This window comes from Protopterus annectens, chromosome 15.part0 (genome assembly GCF_019279795.1).
Source record: "Protopterus annectens isolate FY-2018-M chromosome 15.part0, PAN1.0, whole genome shotgun sequence".
Taxonomy (NCBI): Eukaryota; Metazoa; Chordata; order Ceratodontiformes; family Protopteridae; genus Protopterus; species Protopterus annectens.
The window spans coordinates 588593900-588613616 of NC_056749.1; the positions used below are offsets into that span (position 1 = coordinate 588593900).

At 44.7% G+C, this 19717-nt stretch overlaps 1 protein-coding gene across 3 annotated transcripts in view; it reads left to right on the forward strand.

Moving 5' to 3' along the window:
* TEX11 (testis expressed 11) overlaps positions 1–19717 on the forward strand; it is a 1293291-nt gene that overhangs the window by 503136 nt on the left and 770438 nt on the right. Inside the window, exon 1 of one of the 3 annotated variants that reach the window (XM_044057410.1) lies at positions 29–277. The exons of the other annotated variants lie outside the window; for them this stretch is intronic. Coding sequence (XP_043913345.1) covers positions 163–277 — 115 coding nt within the window. The 5' untranslated portion in view covers positions 29–162. Of the gene's footprint in view, positions 1–28; positions 278–19717 lie in introns of those variants that run through there. 3 annotated transcript variants of the gene reach the window in all.

The following is a 19717-nucleotide window of genomic DNA, read 5'->3' on the forward strand; positions in this document are numbered from 1 at the left end:
TCTCAAGCAGGGCCCAGGAGATGAGAAAGATTGGCAGACAGGTTGGCCAATCCTCAGAGTTTGCTGGATTTTTGATCACCCAATCGAATGAGCTCAAAGAACAGAGAGGAATGTGCCAACAGAGGCAGGAAGAGACCTTGGAACAGGAGCTGTTGAAGACAAATGTTTCTGCAACTTCTGCTTTGTTTTCCTGGACATTGTACTATGTTAGCTGATAATATTAATAATTTTACTAAGAAGAAGTTTAATACTGAACACTTTACAGTTCTTAAGAAAGGTTTGTTTTTTTTTTCTACCTTCATGTAGAGCAAATTTAAGTCAAACATTAGTAGACTTAAAGTTATTGTGCAGGAAATTAAGTTTGTCTTGTTTGTTTCATGACTGCTGATTATTTTATTTGTTGTTTTAAAAAGAAGAGCACATTTAATTCCCCCATTGCCAGCTTTGGTGGGCTTATTTTATGATTTATGTGAGAAGCATATTTTATGCATGTTTCAAAGTCAGTCTGTAAATAAATACTAATATACAAATTAAACTGCCAGGAGAAAAAAACCTTGTTTGACTTGTCTAAAAATGTTTGATTTGTGCTTTATGAAAGCTGACAAGGGTAGTGGCCTCATTGTAATGCATCAGTCTGATTATGTTAATGAGATTGAAAAATGCTGAATAATGTTCAGCAATATGAGAAGGTTACTTTGCATTTTGTTAAAGAAAGATATTGGTACATACATAATATATTGTTGGGTTTACTTATCAGTTCTATCACTTATGAAGAATTTCAGTTCTTATTTGTTCATAGGTTCGTAAGTGTGTACTAGGCTAATGGCCCTGGAGCCTTTACAAGCCTAGCCCATAGAAGTGCCCTGGCATCGTGCCGCCCGATGTTAGTTCCCAGTGCCTTTATCAAGTAGAGCCACTGGAGTGATCCCTGGGGTGAACTTTCTATTACCCATCCACTCATCAAGATTTCTCTTGAAGAGGGACAGCGATGTGCTCTGCTTGACATGTATGGGAAGTCTATTCCAGAGCACGGGCAGTCTCTGGGTGAACCTGTCCCTCCAGCATGTTCTGTTGATTGTAGTAATGAGGTTGAGGTCTCTGGAGCGTGTGGTGCAGAGTGATTGGGATTTCTTTAGATGTAGCATTTCTAACAGAGCTGGGTCAGACATGGCTTTGTAAGTCAAGCAGAGATTGCCTCTAAGTAGGCAATATGAGACAGAGAAAAGCTGAAGTCTTTTGAGTCTGTCCATATAGGACATGTGTTTAATGCCTAGGATCCTCTTCGTGAGGTACTTCTGTGGCCTCCCCAGTTGTTGCAGGTGTCTCGTGAGGTACATGCCAAATGGATCATTATACTCGATTGGTCTAATGAGGGAGGAGAAGAGAGAGACTATGACCTTTTTCTTCCTGGATGCAAAACCCTTGGTAATGAGATGTGCTTTCTGACCACAGTGGCAGTGTGGTGGTTGAAGGAGAGGTTGCTGTCAACCTGTGTCCCCAGATATCTTATAATACCTTCAGTGTTCAGTGGGCTCCCATTGATGTGGTAATTAGTAGGAACTGAGTTTTTCCCAAAGGGGATGATGAAGCATTTTTTGGCATCGAGCTTAAGGCCATGGTTTCGACACCAGTCATTGGTCTCAGTGAGGCCTTTCTGTAGGATGTCTGCATCACTTGTGGAGTTAATAATGGCTCCCAGCTTGCAGTCATCTGCAAACTTGGTCAGCCAGAGTCCCTTTGTGTTGGCCTGGATTTTTGAGAAGTAGATGCCGATCAGGAGAGGACCCAGGACCCATCCTTGTGGGACTCGACTCGTGACTGGTCGGCAGTCTGACTTGGAGTTCGCTACTTTCATGCTGTGTATTCTATCTGTGAGCCAATTTGCAACCCATCTAGTGATATAGGGGTTGATGCCTAGTTTGGTGAGTTTATTAATAATTCCTGAGTGAGGAATGATATCAAAGGCCTTGGCCAGATCGAGGTAGGCTGTATAAACTGCCTTACCTTCATGCACAGCCCTGACGACTGACTTGGAAGTCAACCAGGTTGAGCAGGCATCATCTCCCTTTTACAAAGCCAAACTGCATGGGGTCCAGAGTTTGGAGATTTCCTGTTTCTTTTTTTAACCAGGTCCATGATGATGTGCACCATATCTTTATATATCAGACTCGTCACACTAATGGGGCAATAATTCCCAGGGTCTGTAGTCGCTCCCCCTTTATGTAGAGGGATGACTGTAGCAGTGCACCATTCGGTAGAGACAAAGCCTGAGGTGAGGCTGTGTCTGAACAGGGCACACAGATGTGGTGCAAGTTCGCTTTGTAGTTCATGTAGAACACAGCCAGGGATATTATTGGGTCCCATGGAAGCTGTAGTATTGGCCTTGGACAATGCAGCTTTAACCTGTGCTGCAGTAATGCTGGGTGCCTGGCATTCTTCTGGTATTGTGATTGGTCCTTTAGGGCAGGAGAGAGGGGTAAAGTTGGCATTGAATCTGTCGGCCAGTATGTTGGCAATATCTGTTGGCTCATTATAGGAGGTACCATTGTGCAGTAACTCGGACAAAATCTGGGTATTGCCGTGGAAGTTCTTGATATAACCATAGAAGGCTTTGTGATTGTTTTTAGTGTCTGCTGCGCTTCTGCCTTCATAGCTGGCTTTAGAGGATTTGATGAGGGATCTCAACCTTTTGTTGAGGCTAATAAGGGAGTTTTTCCAGTCTTGGGATTTCACCTTTTTCTGCAACAGTTTCTTCCTTTTGTTGTAGAGTTTATTAATGGCTGGGGACCACCAGATTGGCTTGGTTTTTTGGAGGAGAGTGTCTTGGTTCTGTTGGGAATTCTAGTTCCTTGCATTTATGTACATGTTTGTACAGTGCATTGGTGTATGGTTCAGCAGTCATGCAGCTATTTTCCATTGGCATGGGTGCCATGAAGTTAGCCACCTCTGTTTTCAGGAGTCCAAAGTCAGCTTTGGAGAAGTTTTTCAAGGTGGTTGGGGGGGTTGTGGGTGAGATGTGAATTTCCATAGTGATTAGTTTATGATCAGATCTGACTAGGGAGGGATTGACTATTGGTGTAGAGCAACGGTTGTCCATGTTAGTAATAACCAAGACAAGGATGTTGCTTCCTCTAGTGGGGGTCAGAATGAGCTGGCCCAGGGCATTGGAATTGATCATCCTAGACTGTTATTTTGTTTAGGATTACTAAAATTCACAGTGGGACATAACCTTTGTCTTGTCTGCTAAAGACATTGTCACTGAACACACCTCTGCTTTCTTAGATTATTTTTTAAATCCCCTTGTCCAAAAATTAAATAGTTACACAAGATACTCTTGGTATTTTTGGATGTTTTGCACAGGTTAAATAGTGACAAAGTGGATATTAATATGTTCACCTTGGATATGAATTCTTTTTATATCCTAGCATACCATGGGTAGAACGTGTTGCAAAAATTAAATAGTTACACAAGAGACTCCTGGTATTTTTGGATGTTTTGCACAGGTTAAATAGTGACAAAGTGGATATTAATATGTTCGCCTTGGATATGAATTCTTTTTATACACTAGCATACCATGGGTAGAACGTGTTGATTTTTTGAGACTGTATCTTGTAAAATTTATTTCCTATAGTAGTGATATGATAAGTACAGTTTGTGAACTTATGGAAGTTATGCTTGAAAATAATTTCTTCATGTTTAATGGTCTGATTTACCACCAAAAAAGAGGGGTTGCGATGGGGGCAACAGTGAACCCCTCCTTCTCCAGTATTGTCATGGGGTGGTGGGAGACACAATATTTGTATAATGTGCCTTTCTTTAAAACACATGTAATTAAATATTATAATTTGTAGATGATTTATTTTTTATTACTGATGCTAAATTAGATGCTATTACTGCATTTGTTTCAAATATTAATGATACTACTGATTAAGACTTTAACATATGCTGTCTTTAACATATGCTGTTTAGGCACTTATGTACATTTTTTGGATGTTGCCATACTGTGGAGCAAAAGTAATAAGAATTTTTCTAGTAATAATTTATAGGAAGTAATTTTTTGTCAACAACTATTTGCACTTTTCTAGTGCACACCAGCCATACATGAAGAGAAATATACCTGGGGGCAGATACTCAGGGCATCCAGGCTGACTACTAATCAGGAGATTTTTTTGGATGCAATTCATGAAATAGTAGTATTTTTAATGGACATGGGCTTATAGTTATAATGTCCTTAAGGCTGTTGTGAATGAAATTGTGGAAAAAAGGAATGACAAGTTTCCAGCTATATTGTCAGCTGACATGCCTAGTGAGAACAGTGATGTTAGTTCCACTGTTTATTATATTAAGACGGACAAATGTTATACTAATAGTTTTTGTCTGGACATGACTGTGGATGTTTCATATATTACTGTAGATCTATTCTTATTCAGAACTGGAACATTTTAAGGCTGATTGGAATATTTTTAAAGTAGTAGGTAATAAACCTAGGTTTGTAGTTAAGAAAGCTAAGTGTTTGTGTCTTTCGGCTTTTCCCAGTTAGGGGTCGCCACAGCGGAACTCCGGTCCGCTAATGATTGGCAGTTGATTTTTACGTACCGGCTTGCCAGGCCTGACGCACAACCTTCAACGTTCATGCATGTCTCCACGCAGAAGACGCACTAGCTGAGAATCGAATGGGACAGCGTCTTACTGTGAGGTGACAACGCTAAGTGTATAAAACAATATTTAGAAACAGACAACACTATAGCCTTGACTGCTAAGACTGACAAAAATCCTGGCATGTATAAATGTGTTTTTTGTAATATGTGCTCTTTTATTTTGCATTTTTTTTCAGTATTTTTGTCTCACATTAATAAACACATTATAAGTAACAGTTATTTTAATTGTGATTCCCCTGATATTATTTATATTGCAATCTGCTCTAGCTGCCAGTCTTTTGATATGGGTATGTCTACAAGAAAATTAAAACTAAGAATAGAACATCTGTTTAGTATTAAACACTGTGAAATCAACAATACTCTTTGTAAATATTCTACTGTATGTGTAGACTTCAGTTTAATTTTTTTGTTAGACTCATTCCCTAGGGATGTAAGGAGTGGTGATTATAAAAAATTGAGCTGATGTTGCCTCCTTCATTCACCATCATGATAGGGTCTCTGTTCTGGCTTGGCCACTTTCCACAGACTTGGCTCTGGCTCTCAAGCTCCTCCCTCATACCCACAATATCCTGCATTCACCCAACTGCCTCGGCTCTCATTTGTCGCTAATGCCTCTTATGATGGCTCAACCCTTTTCAGGCATTCAGTTAGGGACATCCTCACATGCAGCAAAAAGGACAGGAAGACCCTTTCTGCTGTTGGAATCAAGTCTTCTACCCCCAGAGGTCCTTTTCCAGAAACCAGCATGGGGGCAAGAAAATGTGGTTCCACAAGTCCAAAGGGGCTTTCCAGGACCTGGCCGAGAACCCTCCTCTAGAGGCAGAAGAGGAGGGTTTGATGGTAGACACCGCCCTAGATGCAGAGGGGGTCTGTAGAACCAGGGCTTTAGGGAACCCCTTCTGATGAGCCCTGCAAGTGCTCCTTAAGCACTACCTGACTGTCCATCTCTGGAGGCAGTTGAGGGGCGATTAGGTTTGCACCTGGAAGCCTGGCCAAATTGACTCAAAACCGTTGGGTGTTAAGAGTGTTATCCAGAGTTTATTACATTCCCTTTTCCCTTCCCTCTCTGAATTCAAGAAGCCTCCTGGATGTGCCACCTGTCAGTGGGAGCAGGCAGCACAAGAAGTTCAACAGCTGTTGTTGCAGAAAAGAGTCATCCAGGTGGTCCCAACCAAACAGAGAGGATTCGGAACCTAGTCCCATTTCTTTTTAGTGCCGAAAAAGACGGGACTTAAGACCCATTCTGGATCTCGGCAAGTTAAATGAATACATAAAGAGAGCAAGGTTCTAAATGGTTATGGTTCAGTTCATTCTGCCGTTGTTGCACATGGATGACTGGATGTGCTTGAAAGATCTCAAGGATGTGTACTATCACATCAAAATTGGCAGACACTTCTGGAGATTTCTGCAGTTTCAGCTGGGAGCCAATCATTACCAGTTCAGAGCACCATCCTGAGGACTCACCGCAGCCCCCCCAAATGTTCACCAAATGTATGGAGGTGGTAGCCGCTCACTTGAGGCTCAAGGAATTCCAGGTGTTTCTGTATTTAGACAACTGGCTCATAACCGCTCCCATGAAGCATAGACTAATTCAAGCCAGGGACTACTTATTCCAGTTACCACAATCCCTGGGCATCATCATAAACATGGACAAGTCCAGTCTTACTCTAGATCAGAACCAAGAATTCATAGTTACACAGCTCAGTACCAGACATCAGATAGCTTCCCTTCCTCTACACTTTATAACCATTCTAAGAAATCAAGTCCAGCAGTTATTAACAGCTCAAGCCCCTCTACGCTCATCTGATCTTGCAGGTCCTGCGGTCCATGTCTGCAGCCATCCTATTAGTCTCCCTGTCCAGGTTCTTCATGCAGGTTCTACAGTGGACACTAGCCAATCAATGGTCCATTCTGTCTCAGCCCTTGTCCCTTTTCATCGAATTGACTCCCATCTGCAAATGTCATGTCAGTTGGTGTATTCTTTCCAACAATGTTATCCTCTGCAGACCCTTTGTCAGCGATCTTCCAATAGCCACCATGATCATGGATGCTTCCCAGTTCGGGTGAGGGGGGCATTACAATGGGAAGATGGTCCAAGGCACGTGGTCGACTCCCTGGACCAGTTTGAATATCAGTGTCCTAGAGATGAGAGCTGTCTTTCTAACATTGCAAGCCTTTCAAGACATTCTCCCTCTTGCGACTGTGTAATACACACTGACAACGTCAGTTGTCTGGTACATCAACAAGCAAGGAGGAACCCTTTCTTACCCCCTATGCAGGGAGACCATGAAGGTATGGGAGTGGGCGATTTCTACAGACTGCTTTCTAATTGCAACGCACATCCCAGAGAAAAAACAATGATCTGGCGGACAGACTCAGCAGGTTGCTTCTGATTCCACACAAATGGTCTCTCAACGAATCAGTAGTGAACATGATCTTCAGCATTTGGGGTCAAGTCTTGCTGCATCTTCTTTGCCTCTCCTCTCAATAAATGCATAAAGTTTTTTGCTCTGATCCCTCCTCTGGGGGAGTCCCCGAGGGATGCTCTAGTCCATAGCTGGCCCCGGGTCTCCTGTATGCTTACCCTCCTCTCCCACTCATTCCCAAATTTCTTCAGAAGGCATGCAGATTAAAGCGTTCAGTCATCCTATATGCCCCTTCCTATGGTCTCACCTAAAGTATACTGGAACCCACTCAGGACCTCCTCTCTCACCCATCAGGGATTCAACACCCAAATCTTCAAACCTTGAAACTGACCGCTTGGTTTCTCGAATTCTGACCTTGATTAGATAGTCCAGCCTTCAGTCCCTGGTCCAAAAGATTCTTCTAGTATCAAAAAAGGCTTCCACTAAGGGAGTTTACAATAGCAAGTGGAAGAGATTTATTGTTTTGGGCTATCAACAGGAACATTGATCCTTTCTCAGCACCTGTTTCGGACGTGTTACTGTTTCTCACTACCCTGTTCAAAAAGGGTGCTAACTGTAGCTTAGTAGTGGAAAAGCCATTTCAAATTTTCACATGGCTAGTCAGACATGTTCCTTGTTCATGTTCAGATTTTGTAAATCTTTCATGAAGGGAGTTTTCTTGTTTAGGCCCCCCATTAGGGATCCTTCTCCTTGGGAACTTACACTGGTGCTGCAGGCACTGACATGGACGGGTCCCCTTTGAACCTGTGGCCACTTGCGACATGAAGTTTTTATCCTGGAAAACAGCTCTCTTGGTGGCTGTCATTTCCGTCAAGAGGATTTCTAAGCTTCAAGCTTTGTCTTCCAAGCCTCCTTACATCTTATTACATAGAGATAGAGTATCCTTACGCACTAATCCATCTCTTATGCCTAAAGTGGCTACAGAAAATAATATCGATCAGTCCATTCAACTTCCAGTATTCTTTCCCAACTTTTCAAACAAAGGGGAACATGTTCTTCAACTTTTAGATGTCCATAGACTGCTCCATTTCTGTTTACACAGGACAGAGCACTACAGAAATCCTGATCAGCTTTTTGTAGCCTTTACTTCTAATAGACTTGGTCAAGCAGTATCAAAAGTTACCCTGGCATCAAAAGTTACCCTGGCAAAATGAATCTCAGATTGCATCTCCTTCATTTATTCTTTCAGAGGGTTGTAGTTACCTAAACACCCTAGGGCACATTCTACCAGGGCCATGGCTATGTCCTCAGCTTTCTATGCCAGAACCTCTATTGATGACATTTATGTGGCAGGTACATGGTCTAATAACAACACCTTTGTGTCACATTACAAATTAGGTGTTATTTCCAGGAGCAGGGCTTCCTTAGGCTCAATGTCCTGCATGTCCTTCCATGAGGGCCACCAAAGGTTCTCGTATCTGGGGACTCTGACCCTATCATGAGGGTGAATGAAGGAGACAACATCAGATTAAAAGGTTATGTCTTACCATAACTTGGCATCTGAGTTGTCTTCTTTCATTCATCCTCACTTTCCCATCCTGCCATCCCCCTTCCTTTCTTCTTGAGGAACCTGGATGAGCTCAGGACTGTTAAGTCCCATGTCTGAGCCTCTTCTGCCAGTCTTTTGCATCTGAGTGTTGTGTGATGGGATTTAGCAAACTCGTTCTGAGGCAGTTGGGTGGATGCAGGGTATTGTGGATATGGAGGAGCTTGAGAGTTGGATCCAGGTTTGTGGAAAATGGCCAAGCCAGATGCAATGGTCGGATCTGTGACCCTATCGTGAGGACGAATGAAGGAAGACAACGCAAATGCCAAGTTATGGTAAGATATAACTTTTTAATTTTGAGGAAAGAAACTTTTTGGCAACTTAGATTACAAGCAGATAAGCATCCTGGAATCAGTCATGGGGTGTATTAAGTTCTTTATTTGTATAATGTTGCTTTAAAAGTTGCTTTGCTGAAGTTTTTAGATTTTGTTAGATTGTTTGAGTGTGTAGAACAGTATATAAGGTTGGTTGACATGTTGTCATTTTATTATGATGACGTCTTTGGAGGAAAGCACTAAATAAATGATCTGATGTTGTCAATCTTCATTCATTCTTGACTTGTGGGTTTCGGTTTCATCCAAGGAACTGACTCGGCCATTGTAACAAGCTCGCGCCAGCCAGAAACTCTCGAGCTAAGGCTACCCATAGTGCCTCTCTTCCCTTCCCCTCTGATCTCGTTTGCCCCATAGAGTTTTAGGACACGTCAGCCATGCTGTCAAGCTAAGTGCTTATTTTTTATATATTTCCTTCTTTATAGCTTTCTATGCTGTATAAAAACTTTGTTAGTTTTACCCTCCAGACTTCTGGAGCATTTCTCCCCGGGCCTCCACTGAAAACAGGATCTGTGGAACTTAGTCAGACTTTCCCGGTCAACAAATGTAAAATAAAAATAAATAAATATTGCCTAAATTGCTATTTTGTGTGTGCGAGTACTGTATTTTTTGGTATTTCTTCTATATCATCACTGGTATAGGCCTCTCCCTTCCCTTTTTACCTTTGGTAAATCTCTAATACCATTGTTGGTATTCTCCCTTCCTTTACTGTCTGGGTATCTTTCTCCATTGTTGGTACAAAAAAAAAAAATCATCTTTTTTTCTCTTATCTTACTGTGTGTGTGTGTGTGTGTGTGTGTGTGTGTGTGTGTGTGTGTGTGTGTGTGTGTGTGTGTGTGTGTGTCTGAACTGTTTGATTAACCTTAATAGATCATGGCAGAGAAACAGGTACCACTGGCTTTAAGCAATGTTAAGATTATGGCAGAAGGATGCCCAGCTCGGATGGGCATCTTTCCTGCATATATTGTTTGGGGGTGCCACATTTGGAAGTCCAACCACCTTGTGAGCTCTGCAAGGGTTTTAGTGCCCAGACCCTTGCAGAGTGCCGTTACAAATTAATCCTCAAGGGGCTGTTAAAATGCCCTTTCTCAGAGGCTTTGTCTGAGGTGGAGATGTCATAGTCTCCTAAGAAAGAACCGAAGAAGAGCAGCCACTCCATTCCAGCATCTCCTCAAGCTGACAATATGAAATCTTCCAGAGGCCAGGTTTCTGCTTTGAAACTGAAGCCTAAACATTCAAAACTGACTTTGACTACTGTTTCGGCACCACTTCCACTGTGTCGAGAACTCTTCTGATACCGACCCCTTCATCGGTACCTCTGACCCTCTTGGCACCAACAATAGTTTTCACCCACACTAGTTACCTCCCCTACAATAGAAAGAATTGGTCAACCGGCTACAGTGCCGAAGGTTGAAACCCTACCCAGAACTTGGTACTCGTCTATTGACCACTTTTATGGTCAACAGTTAAACCCTTTCGTAGAATGTCCTGAATCTCCCTCGGGGATGTCTATTCATTCCACAAGGAGTCTTTTGGAGTTTGATGTAGTCAGGTTAGTGAATCAGCTCTTGGCAGCCAGAGATATTCCTGCCCCCTCTAGGACCTCCCTCCCATCCGGAGCTGAGGTCTATTCTCCACAGACTCCATCCTATCTTCCTCTTTAAACCTCTCTGCAAGTCTTGGAGCCCTTAACTTCGAGGCTGCTCCCAGTTCCAACTACTTCGGTGCCGATGGTGGACCTCACTTAGGCTCTGGAGCCGACTCTGTGGTCCTCTGCTCATTCAGAGACGACCCACGGTTAGGGCCATGACTTGGTTGCCGGCTCTGGGATCCCTAGTTCAGTGCTGATTTTTTTTTTTTTCCATGGCACCGTCTACGGTTCCAGGTGCTTTGACAGTTCCAGTTCCTCTCCAGGTTCCCGCTCTGGAGGTTGGCTCATCAGACTACGGTGTGACCCCGGTTCTGAGGTTGTCTTTTTCGGTTCCAGGCTCCCATTCCTTTTCAGGTGGGCCTGTCTTCCCAGATTATGGAAAGAGCTCTTGTCTCAGCAGGCTCTCTTTTGGCATCATCTTAGTTGGAGTGTCACATCTATGTACTCTCTGGCTTGCAGCTGTCACAACCTCCTACATTGGGGCAGCGGGCACGTGAGCAGCAAGACACCCTGCAGCAGGATGCCCTCTCTTCAGAGTCCTCTGACCTTCCCCCTGAGGAACCACCCCAGTATGAGGTCGTGCAAGAGGAAACACACAGATTCTCCAGAAGAATGTCTCACTGAGGATACAGACTACGATGAAGGGGAAGGGTCCCCACGGTCACTCTCTGAAGATGTCTCCTTTGGAGATATCCTGGAAATCCTGAAACAGAGGGATGATTGGAAGTCCATCAACACTTCCTCTGTGGAATCTGGCTTCTTGCAGGCTTTTCGTGCCCAACCTTCTACTTCTTGGGAGACCCCACCTGCCCATAATTTGTTCAAGCTCATCGGGCAGCATGCTTGGAAGGCTCCAGACACTATGAAAACAGTTCCCCGGAGAACGGACAAAATACTTAGTGCACCAGAGGACCAGCCCTACTGGTCTAAAGGCTTAGCAGTAGATGCTATGTTGGTGGCAGCTGCCACAAAAGAAACTCACAGAGGAGAGTCCCAACTGTCCATCCTCCAAACAGAGAGTCTCGGACGATGGACAGATTTGGGAAGCAGGTCTACACTTGAACGACCTTTGGCATAAAGTCATTGAATTTCTTGGCACATTCACTTGTCTCAGAGGGACCTGATTACTGAGCTCTCAGGCACCTTGGCAGGAGCAGTGTCTGATGAGGTATGCAATAAAGTTTCCTCTCAGCTTGCAACCCTAGAATCGATATCCAACTTGTCCATGCAGCTTATTCCTCACACAGCCGAGGGGACAGCCAGGGTAGCGAATGCAGGTGTTGGCATTAGGCGCCATGTCTGGATGCGCTTGTGTGATTTTGCGGACCCCTTTAAGTCTTCCTTCATCAGTGCTGCTGTTGATACTACTTCATTGTTTGGCAAAAATGTCAAAGACACATTTCGAGGTTATCAGCTCTGGATGTGGAGAGAGTGGTCAGTAGGTTGCTTAAGTCGCAGGCCCTTGCTAAAATTCTTTCAAGCCCACCTCAACGGGCTTCAGCTTCATCTGCTTCGATTTCGATTCCTCCTCCGACTATGCTTAGTTTGGAGCCAGAGTCCATGGACGCTCCGATAGTGGTTCTTTCGGCTCTGATGACATCCTTATCGGCTCCGACGTTGGCTCCAATTACCTCGATTCTTCCACCCATTGAGGTATCTGGGCACCGAAGCTCTCTCGTCAGCTCTGAGGGGGGAAGTGGCATCGGACCCTTGTCCGACCCTGCTCTCCCTCTCGGGACGTCAGCTCAGTTGAGCTCAGCTCCCACATCAGCTTCGGAGCCGTCGCCCTCGGCGCAGGGTGGTATTCCTCTCTCTTCGGAGATGGAGCCATCCTTGTGTCGAGACCATGATGCCTTCGAGGTCATGTGGAGAGTGCTGTCCCCACAGATGGCTCCACTATCGGTTCCATCAGCTTGGTCCCCCTCGGTGCCTGTGACAACCTCTGCTCTTCCACCAGTCTCAAAGCATAGGCAACTTATGCCCCAGGACACCCCATTGGGTAAACCCTCTTCTTCTGAAACCTCCCCAGAGCATTCTGAGCAGGCTTTCCTGAAGAAAAAGTGCAACAGGAAGCACCAAGACTCCCCTGAGTCTGTCACCTCAGATACAGACCTGGATGAATCGGAGGGGTCCCCAAGGTCCCTCTCTGAAGATGTTTCCTTTTCGGACATCCTTGAGATGCTCAGTCAGAGGCATAGCTGGACTTCCCTAGCCCCCTCTGAGGATGAGTCTGTATACCTGGACGCATTTGATTCCCGACCTTCCACCTCCTGGGTGTCTCCGCCTTTTGATCCACTCATGTCTCTAGGGTCTCGAAAGGCTTGGTCAGCTCCAGATTCCATGGAACCTGTCCTGAGGTGACCCAATAAATTCATCACAGCTCCCCAAGACAAACAATCCTTAACTAAAGGTGTCCCAGTTGATGCCATGGTGGTAGCAGCAGCCATAAAGAGAGAGTTAGCTGAAACCTCCTCATCTGTCCATCCACCGAATAAAGACTCTCGTATGATGGATATCTTTCCCATTTTTACTAGGCTTCAGAGGGATCTCCTAAAAGAACTTGGAGATACCCTACAAGATCCCACAGCTGAGGGAGCTTCAGCCAAGGTAGCTACCCAGCTTGCGACTCTTTAATTCAATAGTCAACTCCCCCATGAGGCTTATTTCATACACAGCCGATGGAGCGAGTAGAGCTGCAGGAACAGGAGTAGCTCTTAGAAGACTTTCTTGGCTGCGGTTGTGTCAGTTTGTGGAACCTTTCAGAGTGTCCTTCACCATTACCCCCTTTGATGGCTCCTCTCTCTTTGGGCCTCAGGTGAAAGACACACTTACCAGGTGCCAGCAGGAAGACAAGATGCTCTCTGATGTCTGAGTCCATTTTTCCACTCCTACCAGACCATACTCAAAAGGTCAGAAGGGTGGAAAGATGTGGTTTCAAACATCCCAGGGACCCTTGCCTGATGCACGTGGTGAATTTTCCCCCAGGGGCAGAGGGGCAAATAATAACAATGGCAGATGCTGCCCTCGTGGCAGAGGGGGTCCGCAAAATAAGGGTGACAGAGATACGTTGTCTTCTAAACCTTATCAACATCCCTGAAGGGATGCCCGACTGCTCAACTCTGGAGGCAGTCGGGGGAAGGCTTTCATTGTACCCAAGCCCCTGGCAAAATATTACAAAAGACAAATGGGTACTGGCCATTATATTCAGAGGTTACAAGATTCCCTTTCATCAACCCCCTTTTGTTTCAAAAAAATCCATCCCAGGTGTTCCACCCAATCTAAGGGATCAGGCAGTCACAGAAGTTTCAAGACTGCTAGAAAAAAGAGCCATCCAGGAAGTCCCCACAGACCAAGTAGGATCCAGAACTTACTCAAGATTCTTTTTAGTGCCCAAAAAGACAGGGGACTGGAGACCAATTCTGGATCTCAGCAGGTTAAACAAATCTGTACAAAAAGAAAAGTTCCGGATGGTAAAACTGCAGTCCATTCTCCCCTTTCTGGGTCAGGACAATTGGATGTGCTCCATAGATCTTCAGGACGCGTTCCATCATATAAAAATGGACAGACGGTCAAGTAGATTTCTACGCTTCTGGCTAGGGTCCAGACATTACCAATTCAGAGCTCTGCCCTTTGTTCTCAACACAGCCCCCAGGGTGTTCACCAAATGCATGGCAGTAGTCACGGCTCACCTGAGACGTCAAGGATTCCAGGTGTTTCCTTATCTGGACGACTGGCTCCTCACTGCTACCACCAGGCAACAACTTAGAGGCACGAGATTACACCATCACATCCTGTGCTCAAATAGGCATCACAATAAACTTCAAAAAAATCTGCCTTGTTGCCCTGTCAATCTATTATGTACATAGAAGCAGAGCTAAAAACAAGAAAAATGATTGTAAAATTGCCTCAGGAAAAAGTTTCCAATATTCGAAAACAGGTGTCACTTCTGAGGAGTAAAAGAATTCAAGTCAAATATGTTCTTCAAGTTCTAGGATCTTTGGCAGCAGCCATTCTAGTCCCCTTAGCACGCTTTCACATGAGAATCCTTCAGTGGCTTCTTTTCACACAATGGTCCTTCCATGAATTACCCATGTCTCACATGATGCTAATTACGGAATCTTGCAAAAGACACCTTTCCTGGTGGATGGTCTCCCCACTAGTTTCTCAGGGCAGACCTATCATGGAACCCCATTCGGTCGCCACAGTGACCACGGACACTTCCCTGATAGGGTGATGGGGGGGGGCATTATCTAGGGAAGACAGTCCAAAGCATTTGGCAACCTCACGAGTACCACTTGCACATCAACGTCCTGGAGATGAGAGCGGTGCTGCTAGCGTTGCAAGCTCTTCAAGACTCTCTCCCTGCTGAGACTATTGCAATACAGAGGGACAATATGTCATTGGTTTGGTATATCAACAAACAGGGCGGAACCAGGTCTTACCCCTTGTGCTTAGAGGCCCTCAGACTGTGGCAATGGGTGGTTTCCTCCCAACGTTTTCTGATAGCAACACATATCCCTGGGACATCCAACGTAATAGCGGACAGGCTCAGCAGGGCTATCCTCATGCCTCATGAGTGGTCTCTAAAACAGGAAATTGTGGATCTTATTTTCCACAAATGGGGCCAGCCTTGCTGCAATCTCTTTGCCTCTCCCCTAAACAACAAACGCAGCAGCTACTTCTTCCTTGTTCCTCCTCCAGGTCAGACACCCAGGGACGCTCTAGTCCATGATTGGCCTCAGGGACTCCTTTATGCATTTCCTCCCTTCCCCATCATTCCAAAAGTCATTCAGAAAGCCAAATTGGGTTGCAAAATGATCCTCCTTGCCCCTTATTGATCTTGACAGATTTGGTTTCCGTTTCTTCACCCCCACCTTTTAGCCCAGCCTTGGATTCTGGACCGAGTACCGGACCTCTTGATTCATCAGTCAGGCGGGCTACACCACTCCCTCCAATCTTTCAAGCTCACAGCTTGGTTACTCCACTTCCAATCCTAGCCAGGCTCCCAAATATTTCCCCAGCAGTGCGTGATATTGTTTCCTCCCATAAGACAAATACAAGGAAAGTCTATGCTAGCAAATGGAAAAGATTCTCTTACTGGGCAGAATCCAGGAATTTAGATCCTTTTACAGCTCCTGTGCATGAGATTTTGGAATTCCTAGCAGAACTGTTTCATTCTGGTGCAGCGGCTGCTACCATCAGAGTACAACTGGCTGCCATTTCAAATTTTCATGTCGGAGTTTCTAACTCCAGCATAATGTCTCACAAACTCTGTAAGGCCTTCATGAGAGGTACATCTCTACTTAGACCCCCAGTGAAAGAGCCACTTTCACCTTGGGATCTCAGTTTGGTTCTTGCTTCCTTGATACTGCATGGCAGTGGTAGCAGCTCACTTGAGGCTACAAGAATTCCGTGTGTTTCTCTGTCTAGATGATTGGCTCCTCATACTCCTGTATGGCTACTTTACACCTTCACAGGCTGCAAAGGTTAAGATCACAGCTTCAAGTGATACTCTCTCATGACAAGGTCCCGGCTCACTTAGTCTTACAACTTCTAGGGTCAATGGCTGTGACAATCACTCTAGTTCCGTTGGAAAGGTGTCACATGAGGTTGCTCCAATGGCTCCTGGCATCACAGTTGTCCCTGTTAACACATCCACTGTCTTACCTAATCCGCATAACCAACCGATGCAAGCAGGATCTAATGTGGTGGATGAAGTCAGAACAGGAATTATGGAGTCACCCTTTCACCCCCTCTCAGCCCAAGGCCATAGTGACCACGGATGCATCCCTGATGAGGTGTGTGTGGCGGCATTTTCCGGGAAAGACAGTCCAAGGCACTTGGTCCCCCTCATAATTTGCATATCACCGTCTTGGAACTGAGGGCCATGCTTCTAGCGTTGCAGGCATTTTAATTGACCCTCCTTTCAGGGACAATTGCTATCCAATCAGATAACATGTCAGTGGTCTAGTACATCAACAAACAGGGAGGAACCAGATGTTACCCTTTGTCAGGAAGCCCTAAGAGTGTGGCAATGGGCGATAGCATCCAACTGCTTTCTGATAGCAATGCACATACCAGGGAATTCCAACGTGATTGCAGACAAACTGAGCAGATGAATTCTCCTGCCTCACGCGTAGTCTCCCAATCCCAGTGTAGCGATGAAGATATTTCATCATTGGGGTTAGCCTTGCTGCAACCTATTTGCATCTCCCATAAACCACAAATGCAACAGCTACTTTGCCCTGTCCCCCCCTCAGGAGAAGTCCCCAAGAGATGCTGTTCTACACAATTGGCTCCCAGGATGGCTTTATGCCTTTCCCCAGTTTTTGAAGAAGGCCCAAAGGTTGAGGAAGCAAAGTGATCCTCATTGCGCCTTATTGGCCCAGGCAAGTCTGGTTCCCCTTCCTCTGGTGTTGCCTGGTTCACCGTCTGTGGACTCTGGACCCAACCCCAGACCTGTTGTCTCATCCGCAGGGGCTGGTCCATCCCAACCTACACAGTCTCAGGCTGACTGCTTGGTACCTCCACTTCCAGTAATTGCCAGGCAGAAAAATCTGTCTTCCTCAGTACAGAAGATTCTTCTGGCTTCTCATAAACCATCCACCAGGAAACTTTTTATCTTGGTAAATAGAAAAGATTTCTGCTTTGGTCTCTTGCAGAAAAAATTTACCCTTTTTTAGCCTCAGTTGATAAGGTATTAGAATATTTGTCAACTATTTTCCAATCACTAGCCTCAGCGTCTACTGTTAGCATTCATTTAGCTGCTATTTCATATTTTCATAATGGTTTTTGATGACCATTCCTTAATGTCTCATTGCCTTTACAAAATCTTCCTGAAAGGTGTTATGCATTTGAAAGCACACTTTAAAGAACCCACTGAACCTTGGAATTTAACATTAGTTTTGCAAAGTTTAACCCATCAACCCTTTGAACCAGCAGCCACTTGTGATTCTTATCTTGGAAGACCCTTTTCCTAGTAGCCATCATGTCAGCCAGGAGAATCTCAGAATTGCAGGCTTTGTGAGTGAAATTGTCCATACATTATTTTTTCACAAAGAGAGAGCATCACTTAGAACCAACCCCTCTTTCCTTCCTAATGTTGTATCGGACTCAAATGTTAATCAAGCCATAGACCTACCAGTTTTCTTTCCAAATGTCTCAAACAAGGGAGAATATTGTTTACATTTGTTGGATGTGCACAGACAATTACATTTTTATTTGAATAGCACGAAATTATTTAGAAAATCAGACCAATTGTTTTTGTCCTTTTCAGGCACTCAACTGGGCAAACTGGTTTCCAAAGTTGCCGTAACAAAATGGTTGAGAGATTGCATCACCTTTGTTTACTATCAAAATAAACTACGCCTATCAACAAAAGTCAAGGCTCATTCTACCAGATCAGTTTCCACTTCCGTAGCCTTTCATTCTAGAGCCTTTATGGAAGACATTTGTGCAGCGGCCACTTGTGCTACCCCACATACCTTTATCACTCATTACAAAATTGGATACAGTCTCTAGGGGAAGAGCATCCTTTGGCTCTATGGCGCTCAGGAATATCCTTCCATAGGGCTTCCCAGGACATAAAGTAGCTAGGGACTCTGTCCCACAAGTCAAGAATGAATGAAGATTGACAACATCACATAAAGAAGTTATGTTTTTACCATAACGTTCCATCTGTGTTGTCAGTCTTCATTCATTCTTGACATCCCACCCTCCAACTCCCTGCAAAGACTCCGGGAGGTTTAGATCTAGTCCTGGTTTTGTAATAGGGCATTTGCTCAGACAAAGCTTCTACATCTTTTTTTCAACTGGCAAAACTCGATCTGAGAGGAAGGGAAGAGAGGCAGTATGGGTAGCCATAGCTCAGGAGTTTCTGGCTGGTGCGAGCTTGTTACAGCGGCCGAGTTGGTTCCGTGGACTGAACCAAAACCCACAAGTCAAGAATTAATTAATGAAGATCATCAACACAGATGGAACGTTATGGTAAGTGCCTTCTGTGGATGTTATTTTGTGGACTTCCCCAGAATATCCCACTGAGGAAGTCCCTGGAAAGAGAACGTGTAAGAGGAGACATGTAGATTCCCCTCAGGAATCTCTCACGGAGGACACAGATTTTGATGAAGGGGAGGGAGACCCCTAGATCTCCACTTGAAGGCATCTCCTTTGGAGACCTCCTAGAGCTCCTGAAACAAAAAATTGGTTGGTCGTCCGATACCCCTCCCAGGATGAATCTGTGTTCCTGGAGGCTTTCAGGTCTGGCCCATCTATTTCTTGGCTGACTCCTCTGGCTGACAGATGCACACATCTTGTTCTCACTGGCCTTGGAAGGAGCTGGATACTGTAGAGCTGATCCCTAAAAGACCTGACAAAATTCTAGCCCACCCCAATGACCAGGTGCACTGGAGCAAAGGAGGTCCGGGTTATTGACATGGTTATGGGAGCCATCACTAAGAAAGAATTTGCAGGACAGCATCATTTTGTCCATCCCCGTAACAGAAATTCTAGGGCTTTGGACAGATTTGGTAAGCATGTATATGCTACAGTGACCTTTACCCTCAGATCACTGAATTGTCTGGCATAATCTGATGTTTTTCATTCCTCTGCATGGTTGGGTTATGGATCCAACCCTCAGATCTGAATCAGCCACATTTTTACAGACTAGGATCCAAGTCTCGAGCTTCTTCCACTTCCCATAATGCATTGTCCTCTGCCTAACTACCGCAGATCTCATTTGCCATCAGCAGTTGCAGACATAGTTTCTCGAATCTCGAGCATTTTGTCACATTATTGACAGATGAATTTCCACTTTTGCCTCCAAATCTCTCAAATAAATGGCTTTCTTCTTTTTCATCCCTTTCTGTAGCAGTGCAGGGTTAGCATTCTGCCTTTCCTTTCCTTGTTCTGCAGTTGGGCTTTGCCCATGCTTTTCTCTCTCTCCCCTTCTAGCCATTTTTTAGGCTTGTTTTTTTCTCTTGGTTGTTTAAAAATATATATATATAGTTGTAGGCGCTCTGTTTCATTTAGCTATTTTGGATTAGGTCTGTTGTATAGTGAAATTCTTGCCTTTGCTTTTATTGCCATGTGTAGTATTTAGGGTGTTT